At 39.2% G+C, this 24,441-nt stretch overlaps 1 protein-coding gene across 3 annotated transcripts in view; it reads right to left on the bottom strand.

The window, feature by feature from the left end:
* EXOC4 (exocyst complex component 4) overlaps positions 1–24,441 on the bottom strand; it is a 408,492-nt gene that overhangs the window by 365,509 nt on the left and 18,542 nt on the right. For all 3 annotated transcript variants that reach the window (XM_056339465.1, XM_056339464.1, XM_056339463.1), the window contains exons 2-3: positions 23,196–23,385; positions 19,273–19,467 (exon numbers count right to left, since the gene is read on the bottom strand). In XM_056339465.1, coding sequence (XP_056195440.1) covers positions 19,273–19,467; positions 23,196–23,385 — 385 coding nt within the window. The remainder of the gene's footprint in view (positions 1–19,272; positions 19,468–23,195; positions 23,386–24,441) is intronic.

Genomic DNA, 24,441 nt, shown 5'->3' with positions numbered 1-24,441 from the left:
ATTTGTGTCACAGTATTAATCAGAAGACCGAACAGGGTCCTCCCTATGCCCACCAATGTTGCAATCTCAACCGCATTTATGGGGTTCCAATCACTTAACACAAAGCACTATCGATCCTCTTTCTTCCCCTTATCTACTTGTGAACAGTTACGGAAGTTTAGCCATAACACATGACACACCCACACCACAGATGAAGAAAAAACCCGAATTTTCTTCTCCCCAAAAAAGCTGACAAAGTTCACACAAATAGAGAAGGCTCAGCAGGCACGCAGACACAGCTTGGAAACCTTTGGCAGAAGCGTAGAGTGCTAATTTTTATCTTCTTCCTTCGGCAGGCAGAGAGGTATCCCCAATTTCCTAACTCCAAAGGTGCTTTAAACCATCCCCCAAACACTTCAGGGGAGTTGCAGGTGTTCATCACTGCCCTGAAAGTTCAGCAAGTTCACCAAAGCAAGAACAAAATCAAGAACAACATCTGTCAAACTGAGAAACTGATGAAAACAGCAATGGAAGAACTGAAAGTAAGCAGTAAAATGACATTAAAAAGGATCCAAGATGTCCATGAGAAGTATTACCTAAACCACAATCAACAAAAATTTAAAGCTTTCCACTCAGATCATTCAGCTCTATTTTTAACTTCCCAGTTCCTAAACAGTTATTCTCAAAAGTAATCATGAAGACCAACACACAGCTTTGAAGCACATCTTTTAAGAAACAAATCTAACAGTGAAAACACTTACTGTACTTCAAAAAAAACCCCAAACAACAAACTGCAACACCACCAAAAAACCCCCACTGTTATGCACCGAACTTCCTTCCTATAGAAAAAACTGCTGGTTGATTTGAAGGGGTTTTTTTGTGGGGTTTCTCAAGTATGTTTTGGGGGGTTTTTTTATGGCCTTCCTGACACTTCACATTTGCAGTCTGCCAAGCTGGAAGATACGTCCTTGACAAATGCCACTTTCCCAGTGACTGAACTCCACAGGTAAACAACACAGTCAAAGCTTCAATGTTACACACACTCAGAGCCTTTTAACTTAAGGCAGCCCTACTCCAGTAAAGCCTCACGTAACCACTGTTTTCCAATATTTCATTTCCCATTACCACCAATCATTAAGACAAAGTGCCAGAGAAAAGCTGTAATGTTCAGAACACTTTGGGTCTGGTACCTAGAGGCTCAGCACAAATTCACAGAAGTCAAGGTAAGCTCTCCAATTGATTTAGGTGGCAATAATGATTAACATTATGTTAAAAGAAACCAACCATTTTTCCCTTTTTGTGGTTTTACTTACAGAAGGATGATTTAAGTCCTGGCAACAATCAAGCTATAAAGCAGCACTCCAGATTATATTTCAGAATACAAAATATGAGATTAAAACATCTGTCTAATTTGTGTGCTGGATAGGCTACCACAGAACAGTAGTATAAACAACTAAAACTAAGCAAAGGTGTCTACAAGAACACACAAAATTAAAACCACACCACAGATAGATCCAACAGCATTGTTATGAAAAAAACCTTGACAACTTTGTGTTTCACCCTTATGTCCTGGGGAAAAACAGTTCTTAAAACTCACTTTCAGCAAATAACCACACTGTCATCACAAAGGCTTTGTTCTTCACAAGCAGGGAGATCAAGTGTTACAGAGATGGAAGGAAAAGAAAGGGAAGTAGAAAGTGAACAGGAAGAGCAGTAATAACGACAACTGCTCTGCTGACTACCGGGAAACAAAAGCAGAAGTAGTTTAAATTGGCTTTAAAGTCCAAATAACCATATGGGCCATGTTAACAACACGGTCACCTATCCTGAAAAACAGTAAGGTTAGAAAGGGACTTGGAAAATCACCGTGGTGGGTCAGCTGAGGGAACAGCCAATGCCATGCACAGTCAAGAAAAACAAGGTGAGCACTGACAGCAAGACTAGAAAGAAGTAATCCTTTTTAAATTCATAACAGGGACTACGTCTATCATTGGCAAAGTTGAAATCAAGACCACAATTTTGCGCCCGCATTCAGCTAGCAACACACTATCACTTGCATTATGCAAGAGACCCAAACATATGATAAAAATATTTTCAATTTGAAAGATCACAAAGACTTATTTACTGTTGTGTCATCAACTCATCACTCAACTTGGGTATACCATTTCAACTAGTTGTTCTTAACCTTTACTCATTTCAAACCCTGATATGCAAGAGGAGGTAGATGAGTGGGAGACAGGCTGCACAAAGTGGTAACAGATCAGAGTACAACACAAACACTGCTCTGCAGAGAAGTCTTGCTGTTCTTCAGGTTAGTAGTGATCCCCTCCAGATAAAGAACCTTTATTTAGGAGAAAACACCTTATTTTCTGATTTCTATTTTTTGTTGTGGATGCTGCTCTTCTGCTGACAGTATAAAGAACAAATCAAGAAAAAGGTGCGTTCTAGAAAGAAACCCAAGTGTTGGGGGCTGAACATTTCATACTATTAGTACCATTCCTGAACATAAAAAGCTTTACACATTTTAAGAGGCAACTGTCCCCTTCCCTCTTGAATATTAAACTTAAAAAAATAGGTAATTTGTATTTAAATTTTACCTATTTTTTTTTTCCACTAATTTACTACAAAGTTATCTGGAATCCTCGGAGCGCCAGAAACCCTTTACTTCTGATTACTTACATCACTTATTAGGATTTTATTACTTTGAACAATTACGAACAGAAAAAAATTAAAAGCTACATCTCCACGCCAGTTCTACTATTTTGAGTACATTATAGAAAGGTTTAGATTTTTCTCAGCTTACCAGTGTTTTGAACACTCACTTCAAAAGAAGCAGTGCTGGGAAATTAAGCAACTCTGCATTTAGAATGATATAAACCCTCCTTGTTGCTTGCTGTCACATTCATCTCTGCTTTACAGAGCTTGTTGTTCATTACAATTAAAAGGCATTTGAGCCATCTTATATGGCACCTGCCATTAAGGATAGGAGTGAGACTAAAGGTTATCTACACCTACAAGACTGATCTCAAATGCACAGTTGCATAATCCCTGTACACTAGGATGCAAAGTAACTGTAGTAGCTCAGAAGCATGCTGTGGTCACTGAGTAAACACTCACATGTAATGGCAGCAAGCACAGACCAACGGTCAGGAGTCAGCTTGCATAGCATTGCTAGAATACCATACTGATCCAGCTTGGAAGGGACCTCTGAAGGTTTCCAATCCAACTCCCTGCTCAAAGCAGAGCTAATTTTAACATTAGATCAGGCTGCTCAGCACCTCCAGTGAAGGTTTGGAAATCCGCAAATGTAGAGATTTACAGTCTCTCAGGTCTCTTGCTCCTCGTGTTTAACTCCTCTCACAGAGAAGAATTTTCTCCCTATGTCCAGCCAGTTTCTCCTACATTGTGAGATGGTTCTCTCAAACCAGTGATAGTTACCTCTCATTTGTGCACTTCTGAGAGGATCCTGGCACCATTTTGCCCTCTAACTCTTTTAGATTGTTACAGACAGCAAAAAAAAACCGCCATTCTTTTCTACAGGCTGAACCAAACCCAGTTACTGCAGTATCTTCTTAGATGCTGTGGGCCTTGAACTCCCGGCCACCCCAGGGGCTCTCCACTGGGCTTGCTCCTGTGTGTGTTTCCCTTCCCACACAAGAAAATCATAGAATCACAGAATGGTTTGGGTTGGAAGATAAGCTAGTTCCAACCTCCCTGTCACGGGCAGGGACACCTTCCACTAGACCAGGCTGCTCCAAGCCCTGTCCAACCTGGCCTGGAACACTTCCAGGGATGGGGCATCTACAACTTCTCTGAGCAGCCTATGCCAGTGCCTCACCACCCTCACAATAAAGAATTTCTTCCTTAGATCTAATCTAACTCTGCCCTCTTTCAGGTTAAAACCATTCCCCCTTGTCCTATTGCTATAGGCCCTACTAATGTCTGTCCCCATCTTTCTTATGTATATACCTTTCTTGTAGAAGAAAGGGCCCCCAAAACTGGACATGGTACTACAGATGCAGTCTCACAAGTGCATAGTCACTTAGCTTGATCTGCTATGATCCTGCAAATACAGGAGTGGGACATCCAAATAATGGGACACACAGTGATTCAGCACAATGCTGAGTTACTCAAAAAGTTAGCAAAGGAACCAAACCTTGTTTTCCCTGTCATTGCCACCCTGCACATAATTGCAGCCTCAAGTTCTGTGTAATATACTGCTCCTGCTTTTTGCTCTTTATCCTCACTGTGGTAAGCATGTTGGATGATGAAGATTAAAGATGCTATAAAACATGCAATGGTATCACATTTAATTAGATTTTTCTCCCCTTTCTCTTCTCTCCTCAGCTTAGACTAGATTTCCCAAGTAGTTACCTGTTTTTTAATACTCCTATTATACCTACTGTGTGCTATTCATACTAACAAAAAGACTAACAGATACAGAATTGTATTTAGAGGGGACGAGTTATCACTATGAGACTCCGGTTAAGACTGATAATGGAATAGCAGCCTTTTTCAGAGAACCTGAAAATTAGATGTACAGAAGAAAACTATGAGTGGTTCAAGGGTCCAGAAAAAGCACCTGAGGGTCCTTCAAGCCTGTTTCTTACACCCACCTGGCTTAGTTAAATGGAAATTAACAACTGGTGGGGTTTTTTTCCCCCCCTGAAGATGAGAGGTTGGGGGTAGATAATGGCATTGTGTTTGAGTACCTGGGCACAAAGATAATTATAGGTAAGAGAGCTCCCCAACTTTTTTCTTCTGGCAGGGGTTGGGGTCCAGAGACGAGCTACAGCAAAAGAAAAGAGCTGGAAGGTAAATCAACAGACAAACATCTTGTTATTCTTTAAAAAGCTGATTTACCATGAGCAAATAGTACCAAAATAAATGGCAGGTAATCCCCACCACCACCTTTTATTTTTTTTTTTTAACTCTGAAAATCTGTTTCTCCCATTGAAAGCCACACTTAAATAAATACAAAATAACTGGGGTTAGTCAAGTAATTAAAATATTGTCCTGGGTTACAACAGAACTTGGCTTCGATAATCTGTTAGTTATTTCTGATGTTAAAATCTACTTATCTATATCTAATTTACTGTTGTACTTATTATTACCTACAATAATAATAGTAACCCTTCAGAAAATAAGGATCAATGAAATAAGCCTGAAAAAAGAGCTCTGCTTTGTGTGGGCTAGAAATTGCAAGTTTATAGAAAGTAACTGTGGCACCAGAACCATTATGCAGATTGTTTAATGGTCACAGTCAGTTTATAGTAGAGCTTAATTGCCTTAAAAATAAAATGTAGCTAAATATTTGCCTATTGTAACATCCGTTTTAGAAGGTTTTAATGTTGTGGTTTATAACAAACTAGAACCTACATGCTAGTAAGATTTGTTAAAATTCTTTTTTCTTTCCTGACTTTAGCCAAAGTTTTCCAATCTGCTTTCAGTTAAATCTACATACTCCCTTAAAAGGTTTTTCAACAGCATTTTAATTTTCCAGAAAGCATTGTAAGATAGATGTGAAAAGAGAGGGAAGTATTTTACTTATTTTTAGTTCTAGACCTTCACAGTCCTGGAAGTCTACGAGCAGAGATAAAATGAAAACCCTCAACTAGGTGCTTCTTCAGGGTATAAAACAGAATAATGTTTGTTCAAGCTAGAACACCAAATGCTTTCCGGCTGAGATACCAGCCTATTCTGAGTTCAGACAACAGATATGAAAACACGAACAAACAACTGTGAAAGGTTAAAAGAAAACAATGTGGTAGGTCACAATTTGAAGGAAAAAAAAAGTCAAGCCATACACAAACACAGTATGACAAAAGGGGAAAAGCTGAACCTTCTGAATAAAACAGCAAATAGATAGCAGCAACCTAGGAGGTTTCAGCTGCCTTGCTAGATGAATAAGACAATGCTGACATTTAAAAGGAGGAGAATTGATCTACTGCTTTTACGAGGAACTTGCTTTCAAAAGGTACAGGAAAGAAAGTTTATTTAAAAATGGCTTAAATGTGTGTAGCCAGGTCTAAACAAGGCCATCACTTATTCGATTTGCACCTGACTTCCCTGAGAAAAAGATCTAATCCAAAGTTTTTTTATGAAACTGGAGGGTACTCACACTCCAGTAGTTCAGACTTCACATTGGGTAAAAAGGTAGAACACCCTCAAATGATGGTTTCTATTCAAAGAATTGAACATGTGATAAATTTAAGAGCAGATGATGCATTAGAGAACTGACCCTCCAACCTCCTAACTCCACAAATCTACCTCAGGGATGTCAACTTACACTTGACAAGAAATTCACCAGTGGGTTCTTTTGGTTTGGGGTGGCATGTGGCACCCCTGTTCCAACATATTTATAGAGACCAGCAACTGCAAGCAGCCGGAGACAGTCTTGTAGACAGGCTGCTATGACTAATGTGGCATAGGGATGATCCACGCTGGAACAGCAACACTCTCTCAAAGGGACTGCAGTTTGTGGGTGACCCATGTCAGAGCAGGCACTCTAAGGAAAAGCGTAGCAGAGAAAAAACTGAAGAACCAAAGTGCTCCACAGGAAACCAATGAAAAGCAAAAGTAGCAGAAAGAAACCTTACAGGTGACACCAGTTTCTGTGCCACCCATTGTCACATCAGAGGAACTGTAACAGATTGTGCATAAGCCATTGAAAAAATAACTTGAGAAAAGAGAAGGCAGTAAAGGTGCTGGACTGAAATTGTACCTTGAAAAAGAATAAGAAAACATGTTTCCTTAAGTGTTTTTTGATTATGTTTTCTTGTCTTCCCACCTCAAAACCCAAATCACTGATCAGAAGTTTGTTAACCAACAATAAATTCAGCAAGAGCTCCAGAAGTCAAGGCTGTTTTGCCTGCAAAATTCCCACATTTTCCATGTACGATGGAGAGAATCACGGATTCACAGAATGGTTGAGGTTGGAAGGGAGCTCCGGAGATCATCAGGTCCAACACCCCTGGCCAAGCATGGCCACTGAGTGAGTGGCCCAGGACCACGTCGAGACGGCTTCTGAATATCTCCAAGGATGGAGATGCCACAGCCTCCCTGGGCAACCTGTGCCAGCACTCTGTCACCCTCATAGTAAAAAAAATACAACAAATGTTTCCTGATGTTCAGAGGGAACCTCTGTTTCCCTTTCTCTCATTGCTTTTGGCCCCAGCACTGGGCACCACTGAACAGAGCCTGGCTCAGTCCTCTGCACCCTCCCTTCAGGTATTTATACATTGTTATGATCCACCTTGAACCTTCTCTTCCCTAGACCAAGCAGTCCCAGCTCTCAGCATTTCCTCCTAGGACAGATGCTCCACACCCTTAATCATCTTCATGGAAGGGGATAGCATCCAGAAAGCAGAAGAACACTGAGTACTTTGAACCACCATTACTGGAAATACGTAATGAGCAACTGAATAAGCCTGATTTTAAACTGCATTTATATTTTTTAATTAGAATCCTAAGTCTTACGAAGTAAGCCTGTATCTCCTCTGTAAATTTTTTCAATATTTTGTTTGCAAGGAGAATCAAGATGAAACCTTTGAGGGTGGGACATCCAAATAATGGGACACGTGGAAAACTTGCATCCAAGCTGCACTTAAGAAATCCAACAACTGGGAACTGTCTGCTACCAAACCACCACAGGGCAGTGTACAGCACAGTGTGAACTGGTGTCAAGACAAACCAGTGAATATGAGCTAGCTACGATGACCCTGAACTTAAAGAACACCCAGACGGTCCTGAAGGAGGGAGTCTTTAGCTAAAAAGCACAGAAAAATGTGAAAAGCACACAGATCAACGACAGCTATTCCCAACTGTCACTGCCTCCTTCCCCTTAAAAAAAAGGAAAAGGAGAAAAGGTACACAGGATGTGAGAATTAATTAGTAGCTGTAAAACACTGATTATGAACAGTACCAAATGCTGATTAATGATATGGATATTAAGATGATGGAAGAAATTGCTACCGATTTTGTTCGCCTTTGAACAGTCTTGTAAGAATGAACAAGCTTAAAGCAAACAAAGAGCTATAGAAGACTGAGAACTAAAGAAGATGATTCCTTTGCAATGTTTTGGAAATAGCTGAGGTCACTCCCCTTGTTGAGATAAAAGGATTTGCTGACCAAATGATGCAGAAAGGGGGAGAAGTTTGAAAGATTACTTTGAAAGATTCTAAGCTACACACACAAATAAAGTTATCAGGTTGCAAGGAAACAGCTCATCCTAAGATAAATAGTGTAAACTCATTTGATGGGGGAAGGACAGGGAAAATATACATATAGGAGCAGGGTAAAAGGGTTACTTTTTGTTTGTGGGGTTTGTTTTCTCTTAAACATAGCACTTTATATTAAGATCCCCACCAGCACAGTCATCAACATTACTGAAATGCAACCACTTCTACAAAAGGAAAAACAAGCAGCCGGCATATGGCACAGTGCCCAAGAGTAAGAAAGTACATATGAAAGCTAAGGAGTAACACAATTCTTTTTTTAATGCACTAGAGCAGAAAAGTATTTTCCAGAGACTAAAATTCCAGCAAACCAAACTCCAGAATCTTGCTTTCTAAAATCAATCATCCCATCTAATCTTACCTTTTTTTTTCCCCCCTAAAAAGAAATTTATATTATCAGACACAAGTACATAGGAGGTCTACTAGACAAAACAGCCATTTCCCTACCACTATAGTCCTGCCTTAATTATTAATTGTTTTACAGAAGTAGCTTTTATATCTTTTGCTGATAAAACTATTGTTCTACTTCATGAAAACATGGAAACAAACCCATTATAAGCACATTACTGCAAAGAAAAATAAACAACATTTAAGTGTTTAAATGGCAATGACCCAACCTAACTTGCTATTTTCCTCTATAAAATTTCAAATATGTATAAAATTATGCTACTTACTTGCTGTCCTTTACTTCAGCTACATAAATGTAATTCTTTCGACTTTGCCTTAGCCCTGACACCCATCAATCATTCTACTTCCTCCTCCACTAACTGTAATTCATCAATGTCTTTCTAGTAATGAAGTGTTAAAACTGAAAGCAGTGCTCACGGAACAAGAGTGGCTAAACACAACAAGAGGATTATCCAACTGCTCACAGTTTCAACAGTATGGTCAAATGAATTCACTGAAACCGGAAAGTCAAGAGTACCTACTGGCATCACAGAATTATCCGAGACTTTTGCCATTAGAGTGACAACTTGATAGAAATGAAACATGTGCTGCCCCAGTACCTGTAATAGCTCCATGCCCCGAATCCTTAGTAGCACCTGGGCAATAAGACGAAATTAGCAAATCAAGAATTCAGTATCATCTACAAGAAGCATATCAGACAGGTCAGCTACACAACTCATTGCCAAAGAGGAGCATTGAAGCCAAAAGTTTAAAGTGAAGCAAAAAGCGACAGGGACAAATTCAAAGAAGAAACATCTATCGAGTGCTATTTGACACAGAAGACATGAGCTTTTCTGTCAAAAGCTGCATATTTCCAACTGCTGGAAGCTCAGAGTGTTTTGGGAAAGGATTGCTATTGCTTGCTCTGTCCTCACTCTCCTAGCTAAGCATCCTCTGCATCAGACACAGTGTTGGCCTAAGAGTACCTCTGGTCTGCCCTCAGACATCTTTATTAAATCTCACTGTAGCACTTTCATGGACTAGCAATCCAGTTGTAGGTATTGTGAAGGCAGCAAAAATAATAAAAAAGGCTCTTCCTTTCACTTGTAATTTCCATACTTTTTTGTCTCTTGATTTAATGTGTTTTTTCAGGACCACCTCTGTCCCAGAAGTCCTCTCCCTATATGAATGATATCTAAAACAATAGGGACCTAATGCATTAAACTAAAACATCAAGATTTTCCTTTTAATGCAAACTTGCAGTTTCCCCAAATCTATTCTCTTGCTGCCTTTGAAATAGTATTTATTATCTTTTACACTCCCTATGCTCTATCCCCCTGTTGTTAAAGGAATCTAACTCCTTTTTATTGGCTCTTCACCTATTAATTTACTAACTTACTTTTATTACAGCATTCATAAATTCACAAAAGGTAGTATTAAACTGTAGTGTAAGACAACCATTGCCTCCTTCTCAAACAGGCACACTGTCCATACATTTTCCTTTATGAGCTGTTCAGCACAAGTCTTCCTCTTGGTCTATATAGCAATGTTTCTTCTATCAAACCATTTTGAAAGTTACTGGTAGTGTTACACCAGCTTTACTACACACAAATCTATTTACTTCAGTGGAAAACTCCTGTGTTAAAGCATTTGAAACATTTGGGGTGAGTTTATCAAAAACTACATTTATTACACCTTCTCACCCACCATTCGTTAGCTTTAAAGTTTCATTTTTAAAAATGTAATCTGACATCTCAGACATCTTGATTATTTTATATTGTCCCATAACCCAATCTATCTTCAACAATTTCTCTTTACATTTGTTCCAATACTTTACTATGGAATTCAGTTTAAAAAAATAATTCATTAAAAGACCAGTGATCACTGGAAAAACATCCACTGTATTCAAAGATTAAGTGATAACATGTGTCACAGAATAAAGTCCATGCATGCCTTAATGCATAAATAGCAAAAGAAATACTAACTTGAAGGTATGTAATATGACTAAGTTCAAAAGTTATAAAAGGAAGCAAACTTAAACTAAGCCACAGAATCGTCAAGCTGTTAGGAGAACACTCTGAAGAAAGGCTGCATCATTAAATGGCAGGAGCAATTGCCTTGAGCACAGAACTTCTCATCACTGCATCTACAGTATAATCAGGAAAGATTAAATTTAGTGTTCAGAAATGCCCATTCCCAAAAGCATAGCTCATAATGTTACAAATACCTCTCCCATTCATTAAGGACAGTATCTTGTCACGTAGCTGCAGCTTACTTCCACCATGAAAAGATGCTAGACACCTCTACTCCACCTTCATTACAGCATGTTTTCTTATTAAATAAACTTTCATCAGCTTAAATGAATGGTTATTAGTAGAGCTAACAGCCACATGATAATACTCTAGAGAGATTTCAATGCTTGCTGGTGCATTAACTAAGAGTGGAAGGGCTGAGGTCAAGCACATGTCAATGCAAATGAAGCAGTATTAGCCACTAACAGTTTAATGCAACAGACTGCCTCAAATAATGGAAATTACAGGATAAAAAGGAATGAGATAAAGTTTTGGTAAGTACACTGAGGGAAAAAAAAAAGATGTTTCAAAGGCAAAGAAACTCCATATTCTAATGTCTTTAAACCTAGCCTACCTAGCAAGTTTATTTAAAATAGATTTAAAAAGCAATCAGAAAACCAAATGAAAAGAGAAAAGAACAGAGAAAGATACAGAAAAGACATGAAAAAATGTTCTAGCAATACAGAGCATCAACGCTTCTACCAAGCTTAATTACTTAGGCTTTTACATTACATTGCTCCTTGAAGACACACAAATACTATACTAAATCCTAGCACCTGAGTATTTTAATATTTTAAATGAATGAACAGCAGACAGAAGAAAGCTCAGAGTTGCCATGCTTCTGTGTGAACTGCTAGAACATATTCTATGCATCCATCAACTTAACACCAGAGCTGATTCTCACCTGTACCTCAACCATACAGCTAACAGGAGTCACAAGGTTTGCCAATCATTAAAAAGTAATAGAAAACAGTTCCTTTAAGCATAAGCATTTACACATCTCAGTAGGTAATCTGAAATGAGATACAACCCTTGCGATGTCAGCTTATCAATTCTGTTTTCTAAAAGGCTTCCTTGTAATCAATAAGGTCAACAATGACAAGACACAATGTTAGCTGGGGAAAGGCTTAAAGGCAAGAAGTATTAGGAAAATATTACTATTTTTCTACTTCAGAAGGATTTCTAGTAGAGCCAAAATTTAAATTTTATAAGTAATAAGCACATCTATAGAATCCCAAGACAACAAAAGTCTCTTATTTCCAGTTATGGCATTAATTCCAAAATAAAAAACTGTTCCACAGCAGTACCTGAATCCCAGCTCTGCAATAAAAAGTGCAGAAACAAAATGAAAGACTTTCTTATTGATTTTCATTGTTCCAGCTGAAAGGCAGACAATAAATTAAATGCATAATCTGCACTGCAATTTTTAAAAAAATTCATTATTCCAGACTACTTACAGTCTAAGAACTCTGCTCACTACATGGTACTTTTAATTGAAAGACTCTCCTTATACTATACTGAGGAAAGCCACAGGTAGAAGCTACATTCAAGTAACAGGAATTAAAACTCTCAATTGCACCCAGGGCTACAAACATCCAACGTTTTCCAGGAAGACGTTAATCACTCCAAGTGCCTTCAAGGAGGATTAACACGAAGTGCATAGAAAGGCAGAGGACACTTAGCGAGTAGGACACATTGGTGAGCAAGAAGAGGACAAATACACACATGCATACACACAGATAGCAATATCCCCTCTTTGTTCCTGAGAACACATTTCAATACTTTAAGCTCCTTGTTTAACTCCCACTTCCCACAGTAAGTGCGAGTCTTTGTCCTCATACACCATTCTCCAAAATATCTTTACCCATGCTTAGTCTCTCTTCCATTTCCTTTTCCTATGCTACCTCTCCTTTTTGACTGCCTCGACAGCTTTATGACCATGTTTGCACAGCATTTCCACTTATTAAAACGTCTTTGACTTCTGCCCATGTTGTCACCCACTAAGTCCAGTTGTGTTCTAAAGCCCTGCAGTTAAAAACAAAACCACTTTTCTGTAAAATGTTTTGGCATGCAGACAACAGAGCTGGTTCACATCTCTAGTTTAGACTGGTATGTTCCTGATACACAAGTCAGATTTCACAGTGAAGTAACACTCCTGAAAAAAATTAAACCAATACAGATCTTACAATCTAAGCAGCTGAGCAAAAATACATTTAATGCATCATAAAGATGCTGGTGGTAAACTCTGTATGCTTCAGCTATGCTGCATCAGCACAATAAGAAACTACCTAATTTACCTGCAAACTAATCTCTTCTCCTGTATAGCTGGATGCCACACCAAGAACACTTAATTGAATGCAACAATAACAGCTACCAGCTTAACTCCAGAAACTGAACAAACTGGCAACAATGCAAATTTGCAGTAAGAAAGCGGTCAGCTCTGAAAAAAGCGCGATGCTATTAATCACTTCAGAAAGCAGAGCAGGAGACATACATTATTCTTGCCCTGACAAAGGAAACTGAAATAGAAAACATTGAAAAAGAAAGAGAAGTAGCTGGTGGAGCATTCCCTGGAATACTTCTTGAGAAACAAATTACTGCCGCTACAGCTTTGTATTTCTTGGGACAAAGACACACTGGCTCAAGAAGGATGTGCTCACAAGTGGAACACAAGTACGCATCAGTTCCTAGCTCTGTAGCACAAGGAAGTGTTAAATTAAGCTTAAGTGAGACTAGTCAGATGGCTCCATACTTCCTTCTTTCCACCTTTGGTCTTCCCTCTTGTCATCATCCTAACAAAAAAACCCCAGAAATTTTCATCAGAAATAGCAGTTATCCTCACTCCTATTATTTCTGCAGTTTCATGATGTTTTGTTACTTGACACAATCCCACCCCAAAGGAACTGCAACTCCCACACTAATAAATCAAGTTCTCCTGCACTAATAAATCAGGTTTGGAGTAAGTATTTTGTGGTATATTGGAATTAAAACATTTTATTAAAAAAACTCTACATACATTGACAAAGTCTTATTAGTTCATTAAAATTGCAAAGCTAGACACATAAAATCCAGGAAATGCAAAGAAAGTAGTCTAAGCAATTTTCATTTAATCGTATTATGATATGACCTTTAATTACTTGATTCAACAACATTTCTTCCTTCAATTGTTTTTAGCATTTAATCTCTTAGATTATTTAAACAAATGGAAAATATTAATTTCTCCCTATGGGCACCTCATGGGTCAACAGTAGAGCCAGAACAATTAGATCAACACTACAGACCTCTACGATACTTGAGTTAATTGACTGCTACACAGACTGTACCGCCCTTCAACACAACAGTGCAGCACTAGGGGAGACTAGAGATAGAACCGCTTCCTCCAAGCAAGAAACCTTCTGTCCTCACCCACTGCTGCCTGCCCTGCTGTGTGACCTCTGCTTCAAGCTCTGGCTTGGTCACAGTGTTTGTAGCACATCTAGAACATGTATCCTAGAACGTGGATTCCTGCCTTCCAGCAACTCTGCTTGTGCTTCCAGGCCAAGTGCAAGCCACCCCCCCAACTCCAACCTGACTGCCACTAGCTCTGCTGCTCTCCCTTTTGGAGACTGCCCAATGCCCTTCCTTAGGAAGCTCCTTCTGCATCAAAATTCCCCTGTCAGCACCTGATCACAGAATCATAGAATCGTTTAGCTTGAAAAAGACCTTTAAGATCATTGAGCCCAGCCGCAGATTAACACTGCCAAGTCCACCACTAAACCATGTCCCCAAGTGCCACGTCTATACATTTTTTGAACGCCTCCAGGAATGGTGACTCCACCTCCCTGGGCAGCCTGTTCCAATGCTTGACCACCCTTTCTGTGAAGAAGTTTTTCATAATACCAAATCTAAACTTCCTCTGGAAAAACCAGAGGCCATTTTCTCTTACCTTGTCACTTGTTATCTGGGACAAGAGACCGACCCTCACCTCACCTCGCTACAACCTCCTGTCCTGGTTTAACCCCGGCCGGCAACCAAGCCCCACGCAGCCTCTTGCTCACTCACCCCCGGCCAGAGGGATGGGGAGAGGAATCTGAAAGGAATGTAAAACTCAAGGGTTGAGATAAAGACAGTTTAATAGGTAAAGCAAAAGCCACACACAGAAGCAAAGCAAGGAATTCACTCACCACTTCCCATGGGCAGGCAGGTGTTCAGCCATCCCCAGGGAAGCCAGGCTCCAGCACATGTAACTGTTACTCAGGAAGACAAACGCCATAATGCCAAATGTCCCCCCCTTCCTTCTTCCCCCAGTTTATATATCCAGCATGACATCATATGGTATGGAATGCCTCTTTGGCTAGCTTGGGCCACCTGCCCTGGCTGTGTCCCCTCCCCATTTCCCGTGCCCCTCAGCCTCTCACTGGCAGGGCCCAAGAAACCAAAAAGTCCTTGGTTTAGTATAAACATCACCCAGCAACAACTGACAATATCAGTGCAGTTATCAATGTTGTTCTCACATCAGACCCAAAGCACAGCACTGAACTAGCTACTAGGAAGAAAATTAACTCCATCCCAGCTGAAACCAGGACATCTCCTTTCAGTTAGTTGTGAGAGCAAGTCCCCCCTGAACCTCCTTTTTATGTTTTACATTAAACAAAACACACATATACATGCATGTAAACCCAATTACCACACAAAAACAAACTTTTCCATTTGGTGTGTGAAAAAAACAGTTTTTTAACAGAAAAACATAAAAACTCATCCCTTAAAAAAGCATATACAGAAATTGAAAATAACTGAAATGTATTCAGCATCAAGCAAGAGTTCTATCTGTTCCAGACCCAAAGCTTCACAATTCAAAGGAGGTTGGAGCTAGGTTGTTTTAACACAACTTGCATAAGGTGCAATTACAGAACAGCAAACCTGATCCTACTGGCTCTACTCACCAGAGCGTGTATTATCAAGATGCTGGAGGAACACAGAACATGAGTACATGATATTTAAAGCTCACCTGTGCTACTCTAGATGGATACAGAATCAGAAACAAAAAAGCTCCCACTTAATATTTTTAACTTCATACAAATGTAAGCTGTCACAAAATAACTTCCATTGTGTTCATACTACTGGGAAAAGCTGCCATTCTTTTATTAACAATTCTTCCTAGCATTACTCAGTCATTGCACATTAGAACCAACAGCTGGAGAATTTTGAGTGATAATGAAACCTGTAACAAGCCATCTTCAGCCGTCTTTTCCAAACAATAAGGGAATTAAAATTTCAATTTAAATGCAGAGGTTTGAAACACGCTTCAGTGGCAAAATTACTTCAATTAATGTGAGAGGAATACAAAGAACAGACTGCAGAAATGTGATGCAGCAACCAGAAATTATGCCATTAGAGTGCTTGCATCAACCTAACACAACGACTGCAAAGGTCTAATTTCAACTGTACATATCACAAGGCTACAGGCAACAATATTAATCAGTGCTCCAATTTCAATGTGAGGGATAAAAGCTCCTTGTCAGATCACTGTGGGCTTTTTATAAGCCATGAGCATCTGTTTACCTTGAGGAATGAAACAAGAGGACAGAGAGATCTATATATACACTGCATCTCTGACAGTTTTGTAATTATTTTACATGATATTCATATCATATAAAAGGAGAGAGGAATTATCCTGCAGCCAGTGATTACAACACCACAGTCTTGCAGAGGCAGTGTTAATAGAAGATGGCAAAAGCCAATGAGCCTACAGTGATTTTTGCCTATGAAAAAGCTCCAAAAGCAGGTAGGTTGCTATTTCTTTATTACAGGTATACTTGTCTTCAGATGAGAAATAGTGCATTCAACTTTCACTTGAGGCTTCTCTGCAATCTTATTTTAAACAGGAATATATTAGAAAAGGATATATTAAAAAAACAAATTAACAGCTGCTTTTTATATCATTATCATTTGATTTCTTAGAAAAGATACTCTAGGAAAAAAGAAACCCAACTATTACAAAGTCTATACTTCAGTGAAGTCTAATATCAGCTCTATCTCATAACCTCAGGCAACCTTTTCTGCACACACATGTGTGTATGTATATAAGTACACACACAAAAAACTGCACACACAATATATTGCAAACAAATTATCACAAATACACATATTGTAAACAATTTCTAAGACTTATTATATGATAAATCCTAAATATTGTTATTTTTCTTCTTAAGTTTCCTATTTTATATTCCGATAGGAAATTACTTTTCTGGAATTTCCTTCTGAAAAAAATTTTTTTAATTAAAAAAACCAAACAAAACCAAGCAAACTGGCAAGTCCATCAGTAAAGGAAAGCACCAGCATTTCAACTGACAGGCATGTTAACTCCGAATGCTGTGGTTTTCTCCCTACGTTAAACACCCTTAATTTACATCTACTTCTTTATCTGTCATAACTCAAAATACCAGACGAACACCACACTCCAGTTTCCTATATCAGAAACCTGACACAAGTTTTGGCAAAACCTGATTGCACTCTTCTCATATGTGCTTCCTCAAGCCATTGCATTGCTGATACACTTTCAGGAATTGTAACAGGTTTTACCATGACACTATAAAAACTACCATGAAAATCCCATTCTACATTACACAGAAATGGTTACATTACCAGTGACAGATGGCTTACAATACAGCAAGAAAGATATAAGACAATAGTTCATATTAAAAGGACAGTGAGACTCTAAGGAGAATAACATTTAGAGAGTTCCTAGAAGATGGTTTTAAAAAGGAAGAAAGGGAAAATTGTGACCAGATTCTAAAAAGATGACTGCGCCAAATGTGGCATGAAAACAGAACACGAGCAACAGAAAACAGGAAGTGATGGCACAGTGAAATCGGACATGAGGATGTGACAGCAACAGCAAAAATCCAGATAGGGTTATACAAGCTATCAGAGAAAGGGATGAGGAGACTGCCATCAAAATTTTGAAAAAATGTTTCAGAAGGAGCAAGGTAAGCTTTAGAAAGTCATATTTAAGGTAAAATGAGATAAAACGGAAAGAGGGGAATTAAAGTTCAAGTATGGGTTCTAGAAATATGAGGTGACAACACTAAGATTTCCAGCTCTCTATCCTGTTGAATAATGACTTACTAAAAAGAAGAGGCACAGCTAAGAGAAATGCAAAGGACAGTAAAGTAAAAAAAAAAATAACAAGAGGCACCAATACAATGAAAAGATTTCATTAAAGTCATTCTCTGGCAAACACAAAGAGGAATATGAACAGACATACTACTTCTGCCTTCACTTCTGAATCACCGAGTGCTTCAAGTTGGAAAGGACTTCTGGAGAACATCTAATCCACCCCTCTGCTAAAGCATGGTCACCTAGAGCCAGTTGCCTAGGTCCACGTCCGGTCTTGAAAATTTTGCACAGACTGAGACTCCACAACCTCTCTGGGCAACCTGTTCCAGTGTTCAACCATCCTTGCAGTATTTTCTTACCTTGACATAATTTCCTGTTTCAACCTGTGTCCACTGCCTCTTCTAGTGTCACCAGGCACCACTGAGAAAAGCCTAGCTCTGTTTTCTTTGCACCCTCCCAAAAGAAATTTTCAACTATCCATAGTATCTCTCTGAAGTTTCCCTTCTCCTAGTGAAGCAGTCCCAGCTCTCTCAGCCTCTCCTAAGATGCTCCTGCCCCTTAACCCTCTTTGTGATCCTTCACTGGACTTGATCCAGTAACTCAATCACTCTCTGGTACTGAGGACCCATCACTGGACTCAGTATTCCATACATCAGGACCAAGTAGAAGGGTAGGATCATCTCCCTTCTAAAGTCTTTAATTCCCGACAGAAGACAGTTCCAGGACAGGAAGGACTGGACCCTTGGTGAGGAAGTGTGCTTGTTAAGTTTAGAAACAAGAGAAAGAAAAAGACTGTTATTGGAGAAGTCCAGGAAACTTCTACCTCCACCACAAGACTCGAATTAAAAGGTACGCTCACAAATGAGATGGAACTGAAGAGGAAAAACACTTGAAGACCAGGAGAAAAAAGGTGAAACAAAGAGCTGAAACGAAGTAGAAAGGATCATGAGTCCTGGTAAAAAACCTAAGTGGAAGACAATGAGAAGCAAACACACCTAAATAGTCTCCTCTCTGAATAACAACCAAAGTTGTGAGTGTGTTCTTAGAGATAAAATAGGAGAGAAACAGGATAGTTTTCCTGTAACAAAAATGGATTTGAAATAATTTATAAGATCTAAAGAGAGGTGCCTGGGAAATTAATTTTCAAATAAAGCACCAGGTTGCAAAAGTAGAAGGAAATCCTACGTGCAGATCAAATGGGTAAAGAACTAGATGGTTATAGAAATCATTGTGATCAGAACATATGAACAGATAAAGACAGTTCTGAAAGACAAGAGATAATCAAACAGGATGGGAGACTGTAATCCTAAGTCCAGTCAGGAAGGATCAAAACAAAAGCAAACAAATTCCAGTATAAGAAAGCAGCAAATAACAAAAGAAGAAACTAAGGAAAAAAAGCAAATAACAGCACAGACAGCAGATCTGTCTGCAGATGATCAGACAGCTGACCAGTGTGTTTCTGCTAAGACACTGGCCCAGCACAAGGTACCGCATCTTACCAGCATGTCTGTTGCGTTGAGGTAGTGCTTGCTGGCCATGCACTGTTCCAGCTTCTGAGGCACTTGCTTGATGTTCTCTATCTCATCCAGCAAATTCAGGACATGTTTGTGCTCAATCCCTTCAATCCACAGCTTGCGCAACTCATCTCGCTTGCAATGCAGCAGCATCTTACATGATAGCAGATTCTCCTTCACCTACAAGCAACATGTCAAAAGATTACTTATCTGTCCCTGTAACTGGTGCTTCTAATATAGATCAGCCCTTTCCCACATTTACTTTATTAGTAATTCCAAAAATATCACAAGACTACAAACAAATCCAAGTTTCTTAAAATTTTTGGTTATTCCTTTGGCTGTAAGGAAATATATAGCACATACAAACAGGAACTGTTTTCATAGCAAAATGTTTTTTAGTACAAGTTTTGTACGACTAGTGAAAATTTAACTGAAGTATCATAACATGAACAAATGCAGGATCCTATTAATTATGACGAAATACTTATTTGCACATTTTTCAAAAACCGATTTAGTATTTTGGCATACAGCAAGAATCCAATTTTCAGTGAAAGCAAATAAGCTACTACTAATTTTTCTGTTGTAAACATTTTCCATCTGCCTATTGCATCTTTTGGCACATCTCCTTCTTTCTTCAAGTTTGGTGTATTTCTTGAAACCTGACTGTCTAAAAGTACAAACATTCTCCTAATACCTCTATGTAATGATTTAACCCCAACCAGCAACTAAGTACCACACAGCCACTTGCTTAGTCCCCACCCCGAGGGATGGGAAGCAGAATCAGGAAACAGGTAAAACTCTAGGGCTGAGATACAAACAATGTAATAATTGAAATAAAATAAGAAGAATAGTAGTAACAACAAGAGCAACAATTGTAATGAAAAGGAGGGAGAACGGGAAAGTAATAAAATCCAAAGGGAAGAAAAAACGCCCAAACAAGTGATACATAATACACTGTTCACCAGCTGCTGACCAATGCCCAGCTAGTCCTGAAGCAGCCGCCCCCGTCAACTCTCCACAGTTTATATACTCAGCATGACATTCTATGGTATGGGGTATCCCTTTGGCTAGTTCAGGTCAGCCGTTGTGGCTGTGCCCCCTCCCAATTTTAATGTGCCCCTCCAGCCTTCCACTGGCAGGGTCTGAGAAGCTGAGAAGTCCTTGACTTAGTATAAATATTACTTAGCAACAACTAAAAACATAAGTATGTTATCAACATTACTGTAACACCAAATCCAAAACACAGCACTGTACCAGCTACTAAGAAAATTAACTCTAACCCATCTGAAACCAGGACACTTGAGCAATACCAACTTTTTTTTGTAAGAGATACCGTTTCATCAGAACAAGCAGTTAAGATACAGTCCAATTCAGCACTTCCATTATTTATCAAGGCCTCTACATCAACTAGAGAAACACCTTGGTGTTCACCATTCAGTTCGTTTTCAAGCCTCATGCCATCCTCAGTGGCAAAGCCACTATTATTCTACCACATTCAGGAAGCATGAAGAGTTTTTCCTCTCCACTCCTTCTGCTCAAACGCACAGCCTGCATTCCCTGCTTTCGGGTTCTCCCAATGTCCTCTGGCAAGGTCAGCATAACCTAGCTTTTCTTGCATAATGTACATCAACAGTGCATATTAAAATGTGGAAGCAATTAGCAACACAGCTTCACACATCGCTTTCACACTACTCTTGTTTTTGTGATAAGTTATGAATACTTAGGGTCCAACCTTTTCTCAGGCTGAACTCTCACTGAATTACACATGAAGAGAGACTCTCAGAAGTAGGCCCTTCAATTTATTTTTAAATAATGAGCCTTCAAAGCACTCCAGAAATCCCACTTCAGCTGCACATTCTCTACCTTGTTCATCTAAATGCAGTTAAAAAAAAAAAATACATGCGAAACAGATTGACCAAACTAAAGACAACCAGTAAATAACAATAGCTACATAAAACAGCCTCCATCCAGAGTCAGAAAAGACAAAGGTTTTAATACAGCAACACTGCACTCTGAAATGTCCTTCTGGAAAGAATAACCTAGAAAAATCCTCAGCCAACAGAAAACCTAACAGAAGTGTCTCATAGCTTGCTGCAAAAGCAGAGGCAAAATAAAATCCACGCAGAGATCATTTCAGACTTAATCCCTGTTCAATACCTTAAATTAAAATGTTTCACTGACCTAGCGCACCATCATCAGTGGGCTGCTGTTACACAGAGCCAAATTAGGTCAGCAAAACAATCATGGGGCTAGAAGGAATCTCACAAGACATTCCCACCTCTGTCCTTGTGAGAAAGAATATCAGCTATACCTAAATGTAGGAGTAGGGGAAGGAATGAACAGCAAGTCTTTAAGAGCAATCCTCCCCTTGGAAGGCCAAACTGTTTCTACTTGATAATCCTGTTTTACAGTGGTAACATATGTAAAACTGGATTCAAAACTAGGACTTTCCCAACAGGAATTCATACAATTGACTGCAAAAGGTAGATATGCAGAGTGATCTGGACTCTCTACACTTCCACAATTCCTAATGCAAGTAAATGCCTGTGTGATCATCCACCTTCCACAGGACGGGAACATCAAAATTAAGTCTGATAGCGTAATACAGATTGATGACAAACCAGATCTGGGGCCTCCCATGAGATTAGGTCAAAACCACTTCAATATATATTGACCAAAACTAATAAGAAAACTTAAATATCAAAGGTCCTTCACCCTTAGACATTTTTCTAGGCGGGACCAAAAGGTCACACCCTACATGTTTGTTTTGACCTCTGCAAAGCATAGTACACTGTGTGAAAATAGGCCATGGGCTACAGTTTATTTCAATTTTAGTGCAATTGATCTCTGTTTTCAAAGTGCTGAGCTTTGTACATAAATCCTAGAATGAACTCTTACCCTTGGAAAGCCCCAGAATGGTCTCATTTTCTTTGAAAATGCTAAATGAATTTTAAAAGCCAGAAGGGTCAGTACATAGCCCCAGAAGGGTAAAAGCCTACTGCTCCTAAAGCACTTCTGTGGAAGGTTTCAAGCTGAGATCTCCACAGAGCTGAGGTGGAGGGTGGGACAACAGGACACAACAAACAAATTTGGTGCCTAATTTGCCAAGCTTGGGTATAACAAACTACACAGGAAGTAAAAGATGGGACAGGAGACCAAACTAATCTATTCCTGCAGGGAGGGGAACAGGTCAAAGAAGTTCACAACAAAGAGTGCTAGAGTTATTTACTGGCACACTATTGAAGTGTGAGCACTCAAAATACAGAAAGATACAGGGGCACAGAGTTCATGTATATTAACAACAGAACCGAGTTTGGAAATAACACCAAAATTCATATTCTCTAAGCAAAATCAAGCTGATGAATCACTCAGACTATTCAGGAGGTGGTTGAAGGTCAACATATCAAAATATGAACAGATTAGATGAAAAGGTGTTAGCTTAGCAGCCCTTAAGACTTCAGAAACCTGAGAGCAACGCGCCCAGACACTAAGTAAACAGAGGCACCACAAAGCTTTGTGCTTTATATCCACGTCTCCATTTGCTTTTTAATTACTTGTGTCCTCAAACAAGGAGAAATGATATGGAAAACATGTTGCTAGTAATACAGCAGTCCCAGGCTGTGTCTTAGGACTGGATGGTCAATTCCTAACCAGGCCACACATTGACCTGAAAAATTAGACCTAGTTCAGAATTAGTGGGTAACAGTGCTTTCTCAATTCAATTTTTAGTTTAGTTCAGACTGATCAGTAGCTGGAAAAAACAAAGAGAAAAATAAAGTGTTAAAATGGGAGCCTACAACATTTATATACTACCAATACAAAGACAGTACACAGGATAAAGGCAGAGGTGTTACACAGATTAGTACCCAGAATACAACCTATTGAGCAGAGGCAAAGTTAGTCATCACCTGTTTGATCTTGTTGCGTGAGTTGGTGATGCGCTCTGTGATGCTCTGGTATGTGCGGATCGCAGTGGTGAGCTCGGTGTAGTGCTGGACAATCAGCTCATCCAAATCCCGGTCACATTTCTCATAAGCTTCTTCCAGACGGCCTTTCTCAGTCTCTCTATCTTCAACATCATCACTGGTAGATAAAGTCCTAAGGACAAAATATTACAAAAATAGGGATATTTTGAAATTATCTGTAAGGACAGGAAGCCTTTGCCTAAAAAACCACACTACCTACCCACTTTCATTAGTTTTTACACTTTACTGAGTGTTGGTTATTTCTGGTAAGCATGCCTGTCTGGTATTCAGTGAAGCACAATGTACTTCAAGAAAATAAAAAACCATAAATATTGTGCTTTTATTAGTTCCCCCGTTTTCAGCTGCTTTGGAGCTCTTTTACTGTACTACTAGATTTATGAAAAGGGAAAGTTATCTGTTAGTTACCATATTTCCAGAAAGTCATTGATATGGGCAGAGTATAACATAGGAAATACATGCCAATTTATTACTTACAAAGAACCATAAAGAAGAAATTCTGCCCTGGACTCCTATCAGTGCAACTGTTTGTTAGGAGCACTGCAGTTACTGCTACTTACCTGCCAAAAGTACACTAGGGACATCACAACCACATAAAGAAACCCACCAAAAGCGTACCCATGCTTTCCAATAGTCAATGTGTTCTCAAACGTACACCAGCACAGCAAAGAAATGCCACGGGCCCTTATTCCCACCCCAACCCCACCCCCCCATTTATTGTACCCTTTGAGCAACATAATCTAGTAAGATTTTTAATATTTTTTTAATTCAATGAAGTTTAAGATTCCAACAAAACTGCTGAAAATTTAATGACACTGGCACAGAAGACAAATGTTCCTCAGTGTCACTATAAATTTCTACTCAAAAATCTACGTAATTTTTCTCCCTCTTTCTCTTCACCCCGCTTAACCCCTCCAAGACCCATCTTGCCACCAGATTGAGAAGCCACACTTCGATTGATTCCATGGCACTACCAAAAAGACGCAGGGGACAGCAAAAGACATATCCTTATCTGCTATCGTAGGCAGCACTCAAAAAGTTGGTTTGTGCAAAAAAAGCCATCCTGAATTTTCTTCTTCCTTTATCCTTAGAGGGGTAGCTATGGTCCATACAGGTTTCTGTTTTAAATCAGCCATATAGACATTGAAAACTGATACTTTGTGGTGAAAAA

Source organism: Falco biarmicus, chromosome 5, assembly GCF_023638135.1.
Source record: "Falco biarmicus isolate bFalBia1 chromosome 5, bFalBia1.pri, whole genome shotgun sequence".
Classification (NCBI taxonomy): Eukaryota; Metazoa; Chordata; class Aves; order Falconiformes; family Falconidae; genus Falco; species Falco biarmicus.
The sequence above is the reverse complement of the archived record's forward strand: the minus strand, read 5'-3'. Positions and strand labels throughout refer to the sequence as shown.